Source organism: Astyanax mexicanus, chromosome 4 (assembly GCF_023375975.1).
Source record: "Astyanax mexicanus isolate ESR-SI-001 chromosome 4, AstMex3_surface, whole genome shotgun sequence".
Lineage (NCBI taxonomy): Eukaryota > Metazoa > Chordata > Actinopteri > Characiformes > Acestrorhamphidae > Astyanax > Astyanax mexicanus.
In genome coordinates, this window is record NC_064411.1 from 22,430,783 (window position 1) to 22,452,938 (window position 22,156).

The 22,156-nt window shown below is 35.5% G+C and overlaps 2 protein-coding genes across 10 annotated transcripts in view; one reads left to right on the forward strand and one right to left on the reverse strand.

The window, feature by feature from the left end:
• The window catches only part of LOC125801291 (zinc finger protein 239-like), a 327,337-nt gene that overhangs the window by 218,590 nt on the left and 86,591 nt on the right, over positions 1-22,156 (forward strand). For 2 of the 4 annotated variants that reach the window (XR_007438661.1, XM_049477769.1), the window contains exon 1: positions 8,090-8,222. The exons of 1 other annotated variant lie outside the window; for it this stretch is intronic. Coding sequence is in view for 1 of the 3 variants with exons in the window: in XM_049477768.1 (XP_049333725.1) it covers positions 17,784-18,890 (1,107 nt within the window). In the remaining 2 variants the exon portion in view is untranslated. Of the gene's footprint in view, positions 1-8,089; positions 8,223-17,664; positions 18,994-22,156 lie in introns of those variants that run through there. One more of the 4 variants, XM_049477768.1, reaches the window with a different exon arrangement.
• LOC125801117 (zinc finger protein 850-like) overlaps positions 1-22,156 on the reverse strand; it is a 527,199-nt gene that overhangs the window by 156,080 nt on the left and 348,963 nt on the right. The gene's annotated exons all lie outside the window — the stretch shown is intronic.

Below are 22,156 nucleotides of genomic sequence, written 5' to 3' on the forward strand. Positions count from 1 at the left end.
CGTAGCTAGCTAAAACATTCCACACTGAAATAAAGTAGTTAACATTAGCTAACCTAGCTAGCTAAAACATCCCACATTGAAATAAAGTAGTTAACATTAGCTAATGTAGCTAGCTAAATATTTTCACTTTGAAATAAAGTTAATATTAGCTAACCTAGATAGCTAAAACATCCCACACTGAAATAAATTGTTCAAATTACCTAAAGTAGCTAGCTGAAACAGTACACACTGAAATAAAGTAATTAATATTAGCTAACCTAGCTAGCTAAAACATTCCACACTGAAATAAAGTAGTTAATATTAGCTAACCTAGCTAGCTATAAAGATCCCACACTGAAATAAAGTAGTTAAAATTACCTAAAGTAGCTAGCTAAAACATTCCACACTGAAATAGAGTAGTTAACATTAGCTAACGTAGCTAGCTAAATCTTTTCACTCTGAAATAAAGTTAACATTAGCTAACCTAGTTAGCTAAAACATTCCACACTGAAATAAAGTAGTTAATATTAGCTAACCTAGCTAGCAATAAAGATTCCACACTGAAATAAAGTAGTTCAAATTACCTAAAGTAGCTAGCTAAATCATTCCACACTGAAATAATGTAGTTAACATTAGCTAGCCTAGCTAGCTAAAACATTCCACACTGAAATAGAGTAGTTAACATTAGCTAACCTAGCTAGCTAAAACATTCCACACTGAAATAAAGTAGTTAACATTAGCTAACCTAGCTAGCTAAAACATTACACACTGAAATAAAGAAGTTAACATTAGTTAACCTAGCTATCTAAATCTTTACAGTTTGAAATGAAGTAAACATTAGCTAACCTAGCTAGCTAGATCGTTCCACTTTTAAATAAATTAGACATTTAGCTAACCTAGCTAGCTAAAACATTCCACACTGAAATAAAATATTTTCTAAGAACATCTCAGTAAGACAGGTTATTGTTAGTTGTTAAGGTTGTCTGTCAGTTTAAAATTTAGCTTGCTAGCAACCATTTTCTGATTATCACCCTTTAGTATCTGCAGGTCCCCATTAACAATTAATTAAATTAATAAGTAATACCAACAAATTACACTTCTTACTAGTTGTTTCTAAGTTGATTTCTGCTCGCATTGCAGTACTTATTAATTACTTTAATACTTAATTGTTTTAAGACATATTAAAAACAAGTTCATACATTTTTACCCCCAGTTACAATGACTAGTATGAAGTCCTTTTTCATGAAGCAATGTTTACCCAGCGATTAAAACACTCACTGATGTTATTTGCTCCTGCACAGTCACAAAGCCTTTTGCAGATCTGATCTGAGAAGCTTTGTCTCAATGCTTGATGGACAGACTATGTTTGCTGCCTTTTCCACTATTTTTTGTCTTACATGCATGTTGCATGTCCTGTAAATGTCAGTGTTGGCATTTATGTATGCTTTCTCATTTTTAATCTATATGATTTTTAAACATATAGGTCTGATCCAGGGTCACTTTTCCCTCATTTCCCTCTGTCAGGTATAAAGTAAACACTGACGACTCATCCCTCAGTGCACAGAGGGGATTAGTTGTGAGATCAGCTGACACCGTCTCTTCGAAAGTGAAGGATACTGCAGTTGTTTGGGTCACTTTCGCAACACATTTTAGGTGAATGTAACATCCTCTCTGGTAGGGCGAAGCTCTTCCAAAGTGTTGTTCCATCTAAGAAAATAAATAAATACATAGCCACAATCATAATCTCTTCATTATAATTCAGGTATAAAACAGATCTATAAACTCATTTTGACTAGTCTTGTTAGCAGGATCATTAATGTTGTTTTAATAGTAATATGTTTCCATTGATTTACTTGAAATCTCACTTACATAATTCTCATTTTTACTACTGAAAATTCAATTCAATACCTTAAATTAGCATTTGTATTATTTAGAAATCCCTTACAGATGTGTGGAATTCTACTAGTAAAAAAGTGATTATAGACAAGGGAAGTTTAATGTAAATCAGACAACTCCGTGTAGATATCTATATTTTATTTCTCCATATAAAAAATACAGTTTTTTTCTAGTGAAAAATAATTTTAGAGATATTTGATATCAGATGAATAAACATTTGTATAATCAGAATTTATAATTAATATGGGTTGAGATGGATTGGATTGATTTGTACTAATAAAACATATTAAATAATATTAGATAACTGTAACTGGAGTTTTTACTGTTTTCCCATTTAAATCCATTTTTCATACAACCGCTTGCAAATGTAAAAATACAATATAGCCATGTAAAGCCGATTTAGCCTAAAGCCACACCAGCGATACAACTCTGGTTTCAGATATTACCTCATATCCTCAATGTAGTTCTGACTTACCATTGATTTACATTGGATTTTACTTTTTTTTTTTTTTACTGGAAAAACTCCAGTTACAGATATATACAATGACTTTGAATTACAATTTCTACTAATAAAAATATATTTTTACTTTGATCTTATTTTAATATATTTTTAATTTATTATCATTAGTGTAAAATACAATTTACCAATCTAAATTCCAAAATTTTGTAAATATAATAATAATAATAATAACAAGGCTAATGATTTACATTGAAATAGATTCTCTTTTATCTACAATTACATTATTACTAGTAGCAATTGAATTTGCAGATATTTTGAAGGAAATTGTAATTGGTAAAACCCCAGTTATAAATAGGAAAAATATTATTAACACTAAAACCTGAACTATACATACCCAAAATTAAATTAAAAAAAATATGGCACTAGGTAGAATTATAGTGAATAAACCTGTAACTGGAGTTCTTACTAATAAAAATACTAGACTTCAGAATAACTGAATGGGTATTTAATCCCTTTTTCCCCACAAGAAAGGCAACAAACAATTCCAAATTGTCCTGACAAATGATTGTCCAGCGATTTACACTATATATTCTATAGTCAAACTTTAGTTTTAGTTGATTTGAGTGTAGTATAGTGTAATCCACAGTGTAATTAATGTAAAACATGGAGCAAGATAACTACAAGATACATTAAACATTAAAAGCGCTACATTCAAATGCAAATATGAGAACAATAAAATGATTTGCTTCCAATGTGTATTATATGTATTAAAAAATAACAATTTAAATAACGAATACTAAACTCTGAAAATAAAATTGATAGACCATTCATTCATTTAATGCAATCCAAAATATCTATATATTTAAACGAAACACTGATTTATTTTTAGTGGCATTCTTTGGTGAACTGGGCATGAAGGAGTTTGTTCAGAGATCTTTCTCTTGTTCACAGTGGATGGCTCTGACCCTGCTGCACTTTTGTTGCATGGTTCTAATGAGCCCCCTTCATCTGCAAGATGCAGTAATGAGACCAGTTACAGTTTGATTTTTTGTAATTTTTAGTAAATTTTGTTTAATTTGAATGTTTTAAACATTCCAATTTAATGCGACATCTTGTATTCACTGAACTTTTCATATAATATAAAATATGAATATAAAACTAAAAATATTATTTGAAAGGGAGAATTATAAAATGAACTTTACACTAAAAATATTATTTGAAAGGGAGAATTATACAATTAGAATTGTTTCTGCTACACAAATTCTGCAGCTGCAGCCTGCTGACTGTTAAGATATAAGTATATATTATAATGTCTATGGAGTTAGAATAAAAGTTCTGAAACTTTTATGGTTGTTTTGTCCATATAGTGAAACTGATCTAGGTACTTTTGGATAATTTACCTGCTTTTATTTTAATGTACAATTCATTCATTTTTGTTTTTTCCAGAAATAAAAATATTCCAGGTTTTCTCCAGAAATTCATCACTTCCAACAACCAGGATAATTAACAAAAAGCAAAGTTAAACTGCTGAAAGAGGTGAAGCACAAGCTGTCCTGAAGAATTTCCAGAACACGCAGAAATCATTTGCCACATTAAACAGACAAATGAAGTCCCGACATGGAGAAACATCAGCACTCTGTCAAGAGTTTTACTAAACAGAGTGATCTCAAAACACACCAGTGCGTTCACACAGGAGAGAAAACTATCCCAAATCTTTTCCGCTGCAATTAAAAGTGCAAATCGTAAATCTTTCAGACAGAACACCTTATCCTACACAAATGTTTCACTTTGTCACTTGGGACACGTTCCACCAGAAACAAACATGAACTGAATTTAACAATGGATTTTACAGGTTCAGCAAAATGATTCGGATCCAGGGATGATGTTTATTAAATTCCTTGTTATGTCTTCTTGTATGTTTGATATTCCACGACATTCTTCGTGAGACAGAGCTCAGATTTTAAGGTAGTTACGGTAAGAGTTCTGTACTGAAGAAGGGAAGGTCGTTCGAGCGAGGGCACTGCCAGTGTTTGCTCCAGATGTTAGAATTGCATAACTTAAGCCTTAAAATTTAGATGTCGTAGTTGTTAGGAGTAGAGTAGGATTCTTAGCTTACAACTAATAGTTTAGAATCAAACCTTCAGCGCTTATGATTAGAAGGATTTGAAAGCATTTAATCTCTTTTCTATGCAGAATTGATTATTTTCCATTCATTTCTGGTATCTCTATGGAAGCCGTCCACAGTTTGTTTACTTCAGTTTGTACCTCAGTGTAGCATAGCTTAGCCTAAAGCTATTAACCACCAGGCCCACCCATATGAAAGGATAAGGGGAAAACACTAAGCCACTCCAGAGAGTGCTCCCAAAAGTGAGACCCAGAGCTACAGAGAGACGACACTGTGCCGGGTACTGTCGTGTAGACCAGAGAGGAGCATCCAGACCCCGCAGAGAGGCCAACAAAATCCTTTCCAGAGTTTAAATAAAACACTCCAGCTGTAGTTCCCATACTGAAATCAACCCAAATCAGGCTTGTGTAGCGCAGTAAGGTTGCGGACTCATTCACTCCCTCTGCTGGTGTTCTCCTTGGTCTATGGTTCAGTCTGATTAAAAATCTGTTACCAAAGAGGGATATAGAGGTATATTTGGTTGTTGTGTTACTCAAGCTATATACACTTATCCTTTTCTGATTGGATATCATATCTTGCTTAATGTTTTTTTTTTTTTTGTGATTTTCAAAGTTTCTAAGAACATTCAAATTATTTAGTTTCCTCTTCTTTTTTATGTTTGTATTGCTTCACCTCTACATTTACTTATATGCCTGTGTTTCAATAAAAAAAAACTTTTATATTGAAATATCCGCCCAAGAAATGGTTGATAACCTCACTGTGACCCTGATGGATCTTCAGAATGTCTTATGTTATTATTGTGTAAGTACTAACAGGCACCCAAATGAGAATTCCAATAATGGACTTGGGTAAAGTAAAAAAAACATCCGGTTACTGCCAGCCTACCGAGATACAGAGCTTTTAGCAGATGCTCCCAACAGGTTTACAATGCTAGTAAGTAAGTAATCTCTATTTGTATAGCACTTTTCCAGAGCAACTCACAAAGTGTTTTACAGATTACAGCAGTGGTGTGCAGTAAGGCCCTTCTAATTATAGTTATTGTAAACTAAGAGCAAATATTTTATGAATTAACTAAAATAAAAAACAGCAACTAAATAAAAGCATTAGTCTGTGTTTTTCAGTGGCTATGGGACTCTTATCTGACTGACAGCAGTTCTAACCAATCAAAGCTTTTTAAAATGACTTCTGCCCCTCCCGTGTGTCTGAGTGACCCTTCTACTGATTTTGTGAAGGTTGTAGTAATGAGTCTTTAGCAAAGTCGCAGGACAATCTAACCAATCAGATTCATGATTTTCACTACGGGGGTGGGGCCATGGTTGTCAAACCCCTTTTCAGTGTTCTGATGGAAGGGGCTATGCGTTGCTTAGTGTAAAATAGTGTTCAATAGTTAGCTAACTATAATGGAACTGCAACGGTAAATGAGACAAATATTATGTCATATCACATTAAAAAAAACTTTTTAAAGGCTGCCCTTCAATGTGAAACTGTAACAGTAATAGGCTGCCTGACTGGTGAGTTTTTGTGTGTACTTAATGTTTTGGCTGACCTGGCGTCTTGTAGGCATACAAATGAGTGACATTGCCTGTCCCTGACCACCTCTGTTTGCCTAGTCCTGTAAATAAACCTGTTTACTAATCAGCGCTCGTATCCTCGGGTCCTGGTATTCATCACACATTTACTCCTTATATTAAATAATCAATGCTTCACTTTGTGATGGTCACCATGCCTATTCAAAATTTACCATGCAAGTTAACACTGTTCAAAATTTTAATTAAAAAATTAAATTAACTAACATTTAGTTAGGTTAGCTAACATTTACTTTATTTCAGTGTGGAATGTTTCAGCTAGCTAGGTGAGCTAATGTTAACAAGTCTATTTCAGTATGGAATGTTTCAGCTAGCTAGGTTAGCTAATGTTAACTACTTTATTTCAGAGTGGAATGTTTTAGCTAGCTAGGTTATCTAACGATAACTACTTTATTTGAGTGTGGAATGTTTTAGCTAGGTTAGCTAATGTTAACTACTTTTTCAGTGTGGAATGTTTTAGCTAGCTTGGTTAGCTAATGTTAACTACTCATAGACTGTATATAAAGATGGACGCCGTGTCGCCGTTCCCATTCATTCAATGAAAATGAAGCCAAAATCTTCCGCCATTTTGGCGATTCAGAGACCAGAGTCTGCGCAGTAGAGACCAGAGGAGGGAGAAAGGCTGTGGAGAGACCGGCTACTCATTTAAATAACCCCGCCCCTGAGGGCTGCCTCGCGGTCACAGACTGCAGAGCGGGGCGGAGCGGAGCTGACGGTCTGTTATTGGTCCCGCCCATAAGCAGCCCTTTTACCATAACCACACCTTTTTTGAATAGAGCCAAATAAAGTTTTAAAAACCGAATTCTGTAGGGAAATAAAAATTTGACAATATAAGCAGAGGTTACACTAGCTGTTGCATTTAAATAATGGAGGTAGAATTACAGCATATTAGAAAAAAAACGTGATTGAAAGTTGTCTGTTTTGCCATTGAAACCTATGGGGATGGGTGGAGTTACACAGCTTTCTGCAGCCGAACAGCAGGGGGCGCCCGACCTGTGGTGGCTTCACTTTTAAGAAACGATGCTCTGTCCAGCTATATACAGTCTATGTAACTACTTTATTTCAGTGTGGAATCTTTTAGTTAACTAGGTTAGCTAATGTTAACTACTTTATTTCAGTGTGGAATGTTTTAGCTAGCTATGTTATCTAACAATAACTACTTTATTTCAGTGTGGAATGTTTTAGCTAGCTAGGTTAGCTAATGTTAACTACTTTATTTCAGTGTGGAATGTTTTTGCTAGCTAGGTTATCTAACAATAACTACTTTATTTCAGTGTGGAATGTTTTAGCTAGGTTAGCTAATGTTAACTACTTTTTCAGTGTGGAATGTTTTTGCTAGCTAGGTTAGCTAATGTTAACTACTTTATTTCAGTGTGGAATGTTTTATCTAGCTAGGTTAGCTAATGTTTACTTTATTTCAGAGTGAAAAGATTTAGCTAGCTACGTTAGCTAATGTTTACTACTTAGTTTCAGTGTGTAATGTTTTAGCTAGCTACTTTAGGTCATTTTAACTACTTTATTTCAGTGTGGGATGTTTTAGCTAGCTAGGTTAGCTAATGTTAACTACTTTATTTCAGTGTGGAATGTTTTAGCTAGCTTGGTTAGCTAATGTTAACTACTTTATTTCAGTGTGGAATGTTTTAGCTAGCTTGGTTAGCTAATGTTAACTACTTTATTTCAGTGTGGAATGTTTTAGCTAGCTAGGTTATCTAACGATAACTACTTTATTTCAGTGTGGAATGTTTTAGCTAGCTAGGTTATCTAACGATAACTACTTTATTTCAGTGTGGAATGTTTTAGCTAGGTTAGCTAAGGTTAACTCCTTTTGGGTTTCTCCCACCTTTTAACGGGAGTGGCGTAGTCAGTATATAAGTGCATGGGTAAAAATGGCTAGAAGCCACCACTCGTAAGTGTCTCATTAAAAAATATTTTCTTTCCTATTTTAGTGAAATACTTTATTCTAATTTGTAAAATGAAAGAAAAGCCCCATAAAAGTAGTTCTACGCTGTTTTAAATGAGAGTTTTAGCTGTTTAGCTCCATTCAGCGCGGTGATGGGGTGTAATGTGATATGGAGGGGGCGGAGCTCTACATAACCCGAGTGAGGCTGAGCTTCGGGCTCTGCAGTTCTTTCGCAGCGCCTGAGGAGGAAGAGCAGGATCAGCTGAACTACAGAAGGTATGGAGAAGTTTCTCTCTCTTTCTTTAACACGCTGTTCTACATTCACTCCTACACCAACACCACCTTCACCACCTTCAGCATGTGCAGCATTTACACCACCAGCACTGGATCTTCTCCGAGCTCTGCTCAGCAGTTATGTGTCGTTCGAGAACGATGCAGCTCTAAGGGTGAATCCCATTTCTCCCTTAAGAAACCCACAAATGCAAGTATTTTCCGTGTTAAAAATTACGATTATCACTGTATTGCCTTAGTTTATTGTGTAGTTTTGATGTTTTATGGCTGAATTCTTCATAACAAGCATAAGTTCGCTAGTAGTTCGTTTCGGTAGCTAGCTAGCTAGCTAACTTTCCCGTTCCACCTTAAATGGTGCAACAGACGGCAGGCGCTACCGCATTTAAGGCGGAACGGAAAAAATAAATCAAATAAAAAATAATCAGAGCTAATTTCAGCTCCCCATCACAGAGGAATTAAGGAATGGACAATATTAATTAATTTCTGCACCTCCTGCCCCCTTTCTGAACACATACCATGCCCTAAAGTTAACTAGTTAACCAGCAGCTAACAAATATGAGCTTTCATGCTGAAATATTTTATATTATGCTCTTTAAAAAAGAGAGAAAAAATGTTAAATCAGTGTTTAAATTAATTTGATAGATAGATGAGTAATCATATCGACCTGGTCCTCACCACACAGCCTGCCTCACTCATCCTGACAGGAAAAAAACCTAAAATATTAGCTTGTAAAATGACCCAGTGGTGTTATAGCAGAATAACACACCTAACGGTTAAAGTTAACTATATAATGAAAAGGATTAACCATTACAAACTGTGTGTACATTATCCTACCATTTAGGCTATATATCAACAACTAATAACAAATTCATGTTTTTAGGACATTCACGCTGTTGGTAGTATGTGATGTTTGGAATTGCTAGCTAGCTTGGCTAGGTCGCTAGCATTGGCTTGATAAGCTAAAGGTGGCTAAACTGTTACTTACCTTTAAAAATAATGTAATGTGCCCCTATATCCAGTTGCTGTATCCTTTTAACAAAACTGCTTTTGTTATTCAGTATTTTTCTACATTGTTCGTGACGCATTAAAAAAACATGGTGCATGCTCCACACAGTATTTTTATGTACAGATTTACAAATATGTTAGCAATAGTAAAATGTTTTATGATGTGATTTTGTTTGGTGAGAATAATGTCATGATACAACCCAGCAAACATGCCCACAACATGGGCCAATGAGGTTGGTGCGGTACCGCCCCCATATGGGCAGCCCAAATCGGACCAATGGGTATTTGCACATTGGGCCAACAGAGATTTGCAGAGCTCTAACACACACACACACACACACACACACACACACACACACACACACACACACACTGACTCATGCCCTCAGTGGAAAACCAATTGTGGCCCCAAATTTTTAGAACTGTGCAATATTGAACAGAGAACACTTTTCAAGAAAGAAAATTTAAAGCTGTGCTATTGGCACTTTGACATTTTTTGCAACTGGCTGTAAAACAATTATATAAATAACACAATTTAAAGTGTATAGTAAATTAATAAATTTATTACAAAGTATCATGTATAAAATATAAACAACACACAACAATATTTAAGTAAATTAAATCCCAAATTTATATTTTAGCATGTAGATAAACATGTACTGCATAAATATCTCCATTTGCAAAAACAGTATTTATAATAAACGGTATGATATAAATATCAAACATAATACAAAATAACAAAGAATTATACAACTTAAATAAAAAAAAAATATATATATATATATATTATAAACATCAATAAAAACAGCAAATCATATTCTTGAATAAATACTTAAATGCACTAGACTGATGTAGTAGATGAATAATAAACTGATACTATTATTGCTACTGGAACAAAGCCTCTGGGGTGGGTTTCCCGAAAACGAACAACCTTAGCGAATAACGAACGAACTAACGAATGACGTGAGTAAAGAACGAGCCAGTTCTGCAAGTGTTTCCCAAAGAGCTTCGCAAAGTGAAAATTAACAAAGGAGGTTAAAGAACGTTTTTGTTGACTCCTCCCCCGAAACAGCGCACTCAATCGATCCACAAATATCGATTATTATGCAGTATTTATTCAGTATTACACCCTAAAAATGTAAAAAAGTGTTGTAATCATCAATATTATACATATTTTGAAATTTAAATAACAAAAGGATGTACTTTGGCATTAATAAAATACTCCTACAGATACATATGGCTAAATAAATAAGTCATATGTTTATATATAAATGTTTAATAAACATTAAACTTTTTTTACTTTTTTAAAACTATTATTGTTAATATACATATATATATATATATATATATATATATATATATATATATTATTAATAGATATTGTACTATTATTAATAGTAATATTGATAATAATATTAATTTATTATTATTATAATTATTAATAATATAAAAATAATATAATAACATAAAAATAATTATTGTTCCGGTGTGTGTGTGTGTGTATATATATATATATATATATATATATATATATATATATATATATATATATATATATAGTTGTAAAAAGAAAATGAAAGATGGGTTACCCCCATCCACCATCCGGGGTACAACTCCCCTGCGTGTTCGTTTTGATGGAGAGAGTTGCAGACAGGTGGAGTGGAGTTGAAAGCAAATCAAGTATTTATTACAAAATACTGAATTCAGGAGAACCAGTACATACAAGACAGTTAGCAGCCATCAAATAGTAAAAGTTCTGACCCCCCTCTGATCTGACTCCATGTTTATACCCCAAATGACGTGAAACCTGCTGATGAGGCGTTGCTAAAATCATCTCATGTTAGCATGCATAATTTCATGTGTTAGTAATCCGTTTCACGTGTCTGACCGGACCACTAGTGCTTGGCCTTGACTGTGTCCAGCCAGAACTGAACATTGTGGCATTATCTGTGTGCGTGTGCGTCACTCCCCGCTTTGAAGAGCTGCAGGTTTAGGGAGGCACCCACACACAGAGAAGGCCGCTTTGATCTAAGAGCCTCCTCTGTATCAATTTAGTTCATACAGAGTGCACCAGCCGATGATTGATGGCCGTTAGTTAGGATCATGCAGTGACCAAAATGCCTTAAGCATGAGCTACACCAGTCACACAATAGATTTCATATGTTATATGTTAATATGTCAATAACACGTGGTTAGTCCGCCATACAATAGATCCTATGTGTTAGTATATGCCTTATGTATCATGTGGGTTTGTCATATAATAGAGTCTGTGTTAGTTACATGCCTGATCAAGCAAAGTTTAACTATACGTGTAAAGAATATATATTGTGAGTATTGGTTAATCTTCTATATAAATGTGTATAAAATACACTGTGAGGATTGGATAATCTTCTATATAAATGCATATAAAATACAAGGTTTCACACAATGATTATGTAATTATAGATGCTAAAGTTAAGTAATCATTATTGAAGGATATTTGTCAACACACCCAAGGTATAATAAACGTTAACTCTTCAATATACACACACACACACACACACTGTAAAGCTCCAGCTCATCCTAAATCAACATCTCAGTTGGGTTTAGGTCAGGGGATTGTAAAGGCCATGCACCTCTTTGTTAACTAGATAATTCCATATGCGTCAATTAATTGTTTTCATAGTTTTAATATTAATCGACAATGTAAAAAAAATAAATAAATAAAAAATGAGACGTGTCAACTTTTGACTGGTATTTATATATTTGCACGCTGACACACCCCAGAGTTTGCCCAGATGAACGGCCACAATGTTGGTTAGAAGCACCTAAATAAAGAATAATATTAAATATTACCTGCACATTCACCGATACCCTTTACAATACGTGTAGGTGTGAGTAAAGACACTGCAGGCGTCCCCTGCACCGGACCTACAGTACCAGGAATTTTCCCAATAGCATGGAAATATATTGTATTGTGCTGTAATTCCCGGGCTGGTGGGAAGAGTATATAAGTGTGTGTATGCCACATAACAGCCTGATTACAGAATCCACGGACTTGGTGACTTTGCAGCTTTGCTTAGACCGTGAGCATCATCTGCAGGAATCTGAATTTTAATAATTTATGGGTTTGATTGGTCAATTCCAGTATGCCCAGTTAGACTACACAGACAAAGTTGGCATTATAATATAATATAATATAATATATGATATAATATAATATATGATATAATATATGATATAATATAATATAATATATGATATAATATAATATAATATAATATATGATATAATATAATATAATATATGATATAATATAATATGATATAATATAATATAATATATGATATAATATAATATAATATATGATATAATATAATATAATATATGATATAATATAATATAATATATGATATAATATAATATAATATAATATAATATAATATAACTCCCTCACTTACTCACTCATCGTCAACCGCTTTATCCGTTAAGGGTCGCGGGGGGGTGGCTGGAGTCTATACCAGTCGGCATCGGGGGGGAAGGCAGTATACACCCTGGACAGGCCGCCAATCCATCGCAGGGCAGACAGACACACAGGCACATCCACTCACACACTCACACCTAAGGGGCAATTTTTATCCGACATCCAATTAGCCTGAACTTTGGACTGTGGGAGGAAACCGGAGCACCCGCAGACACGGGAAATAATCTAATATAATATAATATAATATAATAATATTAATTATTATAATAATTATTATATATATAATATAATTGATTATAATTAATAGTAACATAATATAATTGCTTCAACCAGGGAAATTATAATTTTTCACCCTCAAAATTGGCGGTCCCTGGTGTTTAAGGTGCTGAACTGCAAGTAGAGATCCCCTAAAGAAGCTCTTAAGAATAACGACTGGGTGAGGGCACTTGTTAATCTGCGAGCGAGTTTACGTAGTACTTTAGTTACGCACGGGTTTGGGAAACACTCTTTAATTAACGATCAATCTTAAGTACGAGTTAACGAAGTTCTTAGCGTAACGAAGCTTTCAGGAAACCCACCCCTAATCTCTATTATTAATTTTATTCCTCTTGCTTGTAGACTTGGAACCAAAATGTCATCCCAATCAAACCAGTAACAAAAAAATTCTAATTGAATATAACATTAGTTTTTGCATTAAGGTTTTTATCTCACAGCAATAATAATGGAGAAAATAGATGTACTTTACATAAATAGAACAGATATAGTTAATCATAATATCAAAAATGAATATTGTTTATGCATTAATATAGCATATATCATAAATTAACTATTTTTTTGAAGAGACTGCATGAGACGATGCTTCCGTCCACCTGAACGGTCCCGTGCATTCCAAAGCCAAACCTTTGCAACTTGCTCGATCTCTGCATCCTTTGGTGGTGGCATGATTGATCTTCTCACGGCCTCTTAAAATGATAATATAGAGATATGAGAATGCAGTCAGGTAAATACTACATCTGTTAGTGTCTTTTCATGTACAATGCTTAATTTTAGAGAAATTTGCAGACTGTATTTGATTACAGTGATTCTTATATAGTGATAGTTATTTGAATTTGAATTTCTTCAGGCTATTCATGGTGAAACATAAATAGCCTTTACAGTCACTGTGTGTGACTGGTAGTTACATTCTATAAACGTGAGGTGGCCGATATCAGGATATCAGGTTCACAAAAATACCAAAACTTTTTAAAATGATCTCTTTGCATTAGCTTAACTGGCTATCTTTGCATTAGCTTAACTGAATATCTTTCCCTTAGCTTAACTGGCTAGCTTTCCATTAGCTTAACTGGCTATCTTTCCCTTAGCTTAACTGGCTATCTTTCCCTTAGCTTAACTGGCTATCTTTCCCTTAGCTTACCTGGATATCTTTCCCTTAGCTTACCTGGATATCTTTCCCTTAGCTTAGCTGGCTATATTTCCGTTAGCTTAGCTGGCTAGCTTTCCGTTAGCTTAGCTGGCTAGCTTTCCCTTAGCTTAACTGGCTAGCTTTCCCTTAGCTTAACTGGCTAGCTTTCCCTTAGCTTAACTGGCTAGCTTTTCCTTAGCTTAACTGGCTATCTTTCCCTTAGCTTAACTGGCTATCTTTCCCTTAGCTTAACTGGCTAGCTTTCCCTTAGCTTAACTGGCTAGCTTTCCCTTAGCTTAACTGGCTATCTTTCCCTTAGCTTAACTGGCTATCTTTCCCTTAGCTTAAGTGGATATCTTTCCATTTTCCATTTCCCTTAATACTTCCCTTAGCAAGCCATTGTTCCCTTAGCTGGTTATTGTTGACATACTTGGATATAAAGTTAACTTACTTAACAGCAGTCTTTCTCCAAGAGCCGAGATAAGCTGCCAACTTGGGAGCCCCTCGTGTTATTTAAATGTGAGGTAAATTCTCATTCTAACTTAGGACAATGCTAACTTTTTTTTAGCACAATGCTAACTTCAACATAGCTACCCTTATAATGCTACAATAACCTGAGAGTGGTAACTGCATTAGCACCACATTAGCATATCTTAGCAAAAAATAGAAAAGCGTATAGTAGAACAGAAATTATAACTTACCTTTCAGTCACTTTGACAGACCAAAGTCACTCACTGACTTTGCCTTTAAGCTTGATCGTTGCTCTGTGGTAAAGGCACGTGCAGGGAGGGGGGAGGGGGAGGGGGGAGGGGAGGGGGAGGGGGGAGGGGAGGGGGGGTGAATTCGTTGGTTACATGATCCTCACAATTAAATATCACATGCAAAAATAAAAAAATATGTAACTTTTATAACCTTGCTGGCTTACACAAAGTGTATAGTCAAGCATAAATACATTTATAATTTAATATTTTTATTTATTTATTATCAGCACTACCAATAATAAAGGTGAGATTATGAATCAGCACCATGGAGCAAATTCGTAGCTATCCAAAATATTAAATAAAAATATTTTTATAAATAAAAATGTATAGCTATACAGTATATGTCTTGAAAAATATGAGATGTTACTATGTGTGTGTGTGTGTGTGTGTGCCCCTCCAAAGGTCTCTGCACAACTCTGCTGTGGTACCTTGATTTTTCTCCACTTTTGGTTTAGAAAATCTTTCAGAGCTGATACTACATTTCACACAGTGTTGCTCCTATCCACTAAGCTAGCTAATCTACCTAGCTCTCACAGACAAAAACAATAAAAAATATTCAGATACCCTTCATATGAACTTGTTATGACACAAACTTTCAGATTGTAAAATATTGTATGGTAAATTTGGGCTGACCCAGAGTAACCTAGCATAGGATTTGTGTGGGCATGCTCACATATGTGTGCGTGCTGCCCACATATAACCCACAATGCCTACAGTGAGTAAATGGTGCAGGCTGAATTAGGGCTGACCCACAGTGGCCCTGCATGGGATTTGTGTGGGCATGCCAGAGTGTGGGTTGCCCACATATAACCCACACTGGCCCTTCAGGGTGTGAAATGGAGCAGGCTGAATGTGGGCTGACCTACAGTGGGTCTGTCTGGGATTTGTGTGGGCGCATCAAAGTGTTGGCTGTCCAAATAATTCCCACACTGGGCCTACAGGGGCATTAATGCACTGGACCAGTTTAGGCTAGCCCACAGCGGCCTTTTATAGGATTTGAGTGGGCCAGCCAATGAACAGGCTGCCCACAGAAAACCCATGTTGGGCCTGTTTGGAATTTTAATGGGCTAGCCCCTGCCCACAGTGCCCGCACTGATGTGTAGCTTTTTGCTGGGTAATAATGCACTCCATATATGCAGGATTAAAGTAAAATAAATTATACTGGACATATACATATATAAAATGTCTCTAGAAGATATATAATAGGAAATGAAAACAGTGTGAATTTTTCTTTTGCTTAAAACAGCAAGAAAGTACTACCCTGAATGTGATAATTAGGGGTGGGTGATATGGCTCCATATTTCAGGGTAATATAGTTCATGATATTCAAAAATATTGGCAACATTATTTCTTACGATATTTTATGGCATACTGCCTTATTAAAACAGATTAATGTCATTTCTGGAGCTGTGATTGTATGCAGATAAATGATCCCATAAATGGTCCTACACCTGAATAAAAAAAGTAATATTATCTAATTTCTAGAACATAAAAACAGGAAGGGGTAAGTCGAGACTCTTCGTCAAGCATATACATTTAATACAGGCTTTTTCTGCTTCCGGTCACTGAAATTATTGTATTGAAAAACTAAATATTTGATTATAAAAGGTGAGGGGTAGAGATATACTGCAAGTCAGAAAATTACAAAGATATTTATAAGATAAAATGAGATACACTTTGTTAGAGCAGTATAACATATTTACAGCTAGTGCTGGACGATATGGCCAAAATTTATATCACGATACATTCCTTAATTTCGGTCGATACAATATAATTTCGATATCGATATAAATATTTGGAAGGCCTCAGAAAAACTGTTAGGAATCCCTGCAATGGAAATCTGTACCTATTACTGTCTTTAAAGCCTCCTCTCATAAAAAACTGTATAATACTTTAGAAATTAAAAAATGGTCAGAATGAATTAATGCTCACCTTTATTTGCATGTAGCAATATAAAAACATGACATCTCTGTCAAACACAAACCAATAACCTATTTACATTTTACCAATATAAATAACTTTACATTACAACAGAGGCAGAGCTTCTTATCCTTTTGTAAACATATTTAACAGATCAAAACAAAAGTGCCTCATCCAGGATAAAGAATGCAGAAAGCCTTCATTTATATAAAAGGAACACGATATCACCGTCAAATAAACAAACCTATATCAACTATAAATAACTTAGATACAACATAAACTACATAAGTGCTTCAACTCCACTTTCCGGCACAATTGGGAGCAAGCTGAAGTTTATCAGACCTTTGAAAGCCGAACCACTGAATTAGACCTGCCTCCCTCAACTATCTCTCCTGTTTAATCACTTGTGGAAGCATCAGGTGTGCTCATTCTGCATCTAAAATCTAAAATTCTGCATCAGGGCCGAGCCTAATCGAGGAACTCGGTTCGGTCGCACTGCGCTCCGCTCAGCTTCATAGCGGGAGGTTCTAGGTGTGGACCGGAGCGCAGCCGAGCTTCAAGTTTTAGTAGTATGGATTATAGTGTAAAGTGTGATACTACTAAAGTAGTAGTATAACACTGTATTCAGTGCTCAGGACAGCAGCAGTGTTTCTGCTACATACATTTTGCAGCTGCAGCCTGCTGACAGTCAAGATACAACTACATATTAAAATGTCTGTGAATTTATAATGGGATAAAAGTACTGAAGCCTTTATTGTAGTATGAAGGTGTCCCAGTATTTTTCTCCATATAGTGTAACTAATGTAGGTAATTCTTTTTGGTTAATTGACCTGCTTTTATTTTAATACACAAATTTTTTTTTCTTTGTTTTTCCAGAATAAACAACCAGGATATTTAATAAAGAACAGTGTTAAACTGCTGAAAGAGGTGAAGCACAAGCCATCCAGAAGAATCTCCTGAAAACGCAGAAATTGTTTGCTACATTTCACAGACAGATGGAGCCAAGTCCCAACATGGAGAAACATCAGCACTCTGTCAAGAGTTTTACTAAACAGAGTGATCTCAAAAAACACCAGCGCTTTCACACAGGAGAGAAACCGTATCACTGCTCAGACTGTGGGAAGAGTTTTAGTGCACAGAGTAGTCTCAAAATGCATCAGCGCATTCACACAGGAGAGAAACCGTATCACTGCTCAGACTGTGGGAAGAGTTTTAATCAACAGGGTCATCTCAAAAATCACCAGCGCATTCACACAGGAGAGAAACCGTATTACTGTTTCGACTGTGGGAAGAGTTTTACTCAACAGAGTAATCTCAAAATACACCAGCGCATTCACACAGGAGAGAAACCGTTTTACTGTTTCGACTGTGGGAAGAGTTTTACTGAACAGAGTAGTCTCAAAATACACCAGCGCATTCACACAGGAGAGAAACCGTTTTACTGTTTCGACTGTGGGAAGAGTTTTACTGAACAGAGTAGTCTCAAAATACACCAGCGCATTCACACAGGAGAGAAACCGTATCACTGCTCAGACTGTGGGAAGAGTTTTAATCAACAGAGTCATCTCAAACTGCACCAGCGCATTCACACAGGAGAGAAACCGTATTACTGCTCAGACTGTGGGAAGAGTTTTACTACACAGAGTAGTCTCAAAATACACCAGCGCATTCACACAGGAGAGAAACCATATTACTGTTTCGACTGTGGGAAGAGTTTTAATCATCAGAGTAATCTCAAAATACACCAGCGCATTCACACAGGAGAAAAACCGTATCACTGCTCCGATTGTGGGAAGAGTTTTAGTGAACAGAGTAGTCTCAAAATACACCAACGCATTCACACAGGAGAGAAACCGTATCACTGCTCAGACTGTGATAAGTGTTTTACTACACAGAGTAATCTCAAAAAACACCAGCGCATTCACACAGGAGAGAAACCGTATTACTGCTCAGACTGTGGGAAGAGTTTTACTCAACAGAGTCATCTCAAACTGCACCAGCACATTCACACAGGAGAGAAACCATATCACTGTTCAGACTGTGGGAAGAGTTTTACTTTACAGAGTGAACTTATATTACATCAGTGCATTCACAAAAGATAGAAAAGTATCCCAAATCTGTTCCTCTGCCATAAAAAATGCAAACCTTAAATCTTTCAGACAGCCAAAAACACCTCATCATGCTCAAAATCTTCACTCTGTTACAAGAACTTCATTTAAAAATGGCTTTTTACAGGTTCAGAAAAATGAATCTTATCCAGAGATGATGTTTACTGAATTTCATGCTGTGTTTTTATGTTTGTTTGTATACCTACATTAGTTAATGCCTGCAGAGCTCTTCAACACTTAGTGTTGTGTTTTAAGTAGTTTTTACACACAGAATCATAAATGGTACCACTAACAGCATAAACTAGGAACATACATTTTTACAATTTTTTCAGTGATATGCTGAATAAATAGTAAAGCGATGATGCTAGCTCAGAGTAAAATCGTATATTAAATCTCAGCATTAGCTTTAGAACTAATAATAAACAAAAGTGAGGATTTTATCATTCTGGGACATTTTTAGGTTTAAAAATTGAATATGCTTTGCCATAAGTAGGAAATGATCATTTGGTCAACTTATGTCATTTACAGCCTTAACACATTCTCAATTGTTTACATATAAAAACTTTCTTTATTTTTTCCTCCACTCCACGTTTGTAGTTTGTAGTTGGAGCGAGGGCACTGCCAGTGTTTGCTCCAGATGTTAGATTAGCATTACTTAGTCTTTTAAAATTTAGATGTCATAGTTTAAATGAGTAGAGTATTCTTAGGAGTAGAGAATATTCTTAGCTTGCAACAAAAGGCCAACAAAATCCTTTTCAGAGTTTAAAAAAAAAAAAAACGGTCTAGCTGTAGTTTCCATACTGAAAGCAACACTCAGCAGGCTATGCAGCAGTAAGACTGCAGGATCCTTGATTCCCTCTACTGCACATGTGTCAAACACAAGGCCCGCGGGCCAAATGTGGCCACATCCAAGCGAGAGCTTGTAAGATCTTAGTGTCTATAATAAATAGGTCAGAAGCGTTCTTTGACCAAAAACTACATTTCCCACAATGCTTGTTGATTGTATTACCCGTGAAGTTACGGCTTACTGCCACTACACAGCAGTGTAGTCATTGATGTGGAAACCCTGCTGGAGGGAAGGCGTAACTTCGCGGGTGGAATTGAGACATACAAACGTTTATCCCATAATGTCCAGAAAAAGAGAAGTTGATGCAGACGGAGGGCTGTGCTTCAAGGCGAAAGACCGGTATGACTTTTGTGTTACGAAGAGTGTTACTGACCAAAATAAACACTTTTTAGGAGAGATATAAGTTGTGTAAATATTTATACGACAATATAAATATTAATATTAATAAACAATAATATTAATAAACATCACTGTGACAGCGCTAGTCGCAGTTTCACCACAGCAAAGGACGAGGACGTGAATCACTTATCTAACCAGCTTTTACTGATTTCTGACCCCAATAACCCTTTCAATAACCTCCAATAGCCTTTAATAGTCTTCAGTAGCCTTCAACAGTCTAACCTTGCAGCCGTGGTGTGTTCTAAACTCCGTAGTTATAAACATCCTGAGGTTAGCAGCGCGCTAACTGACCTGTTTATAATGTAATCCGAGCAGTGCCTCCGTGACGGCTGCTCTAAACTGCTGCTGTTAGCTGCTTGGGCTGAAAGATGAACTGTAGAGAGCTGTATTATTCGGTTAGTGGGGTTAAAATCTTTATTTTCTACACAGAAGAATTTTAAAAACTGTAAAAACGCTCCAGACTGCCTCAGCTGAGCCCTGTAGCCCGTGGCTGGGCTGTAGCTCTGACTGAGTAAAGACTGCGGGCTTGTGCTGCTGCTGCTGCTGCAGCTCCGACTAGTGGTTGTATGAGGAACTGCTAAATCTGAGGAAATGCTAAATCTATCACATGTTCTTAACAGCTCACATTTTTTTTATTTTATATTTATTAAGCCTTATTTCAGTATCAAACGTTTTGATCAAAGTTAATGTAACTTGTATTTTATGTCATTCCTATTCACTTGACTAGTTTGGTTCTTGATTGATGGAGTTTTTGGATTTCATAACATGACAAATTAAAAGGATTTATGTTAATAGAGCAACAAGCAAACATTTTTTCCATGCAACTGTAACATTTGATTGAATAAATAGTATATTGAGAGTTATTTAACATCAAGGAGTAATTACATTCATTTTATATTACATTTGATTACATTTTATTACATTTATAAGTTACATCTGGCCCTCAGTGGACAGCCAATATGCCAATGTGGCCCTCGGCCAAAATGAGTTTGACACCCCTGCTCTACTGGTTTTCTCATTGGTCTATGGTTCAGTCAGTCTGATTAAAAATCTGCAAGTTAATCTACAGGGATATTTGGTTGTGTTGTGTTGCTAAAGTTATATACTCTGTTATCTTTTCCTTATTTGGTATCGTTTTGCTAAAGGGTTTTTTTTATATCTCTAAAGGTACTAAAAATATCTAATCCATTTACTTTATTGATTGTTTTATCCAGTACCAGCTATTATCGTTGTTTTACATCACCTTATGTATTTACTCATATTCATATCTATGTGATTCAATAAAAGGCTTTTATATTGCAAGATCTGCAATCTTATCTATTCTTTCAACTTAAGCATTTAGCCAAAAGCTTTTGTACACAGCCAAACATACATTCAAGCAACCACTATATACAGTGCCTTGCAAAAGTATTCGGCCCCCCCTTGAACTTTTCAAACTTTTGCCACATTTTGGGCTTCAAACATAAATATATGATTTTTTTTGTTTGTTTTTTGTGAAGAATTAACAAGTGTGTAAGAATACGGAGGAGTTTTGCCTTACTATGTTCATTGTTCATTGATTAAAGGGTTAATCTGTGTGTAACAAAATCAGCATTTAACTTAATCAGTATGTTATTCAAGCATTTAGCACGATTCATGATGATTCACATTGTGACTTAGAATGTATGTATATTGTGTCCTTGTGCTCAAAGCAAGGCCGTTTTTCTTGCAACTTAGCATGATTGATTTTTTCCAGGGGAACCATGAGTTTCTGTACATGTAATCTATAGTCTGATAAGGTTGGGGTGACCGAGTTCTCGGCTGACGTATAGGATGAATAACTGCTTATCAGTATCAGGATCCGCATTATATTAGCATTATATTAGGTGCATTATATTAGGTGTCCACCAGGCGTCTCCAAAGTGTTCAAAACCTCTCCAGATTGCCTTTAATCTAATACAAAGATACACAAGTAAATCTGTCTCTATACAACCAGAGTTTGTAATATTTTTTGTTTGTTTGTGATAAAATAAAT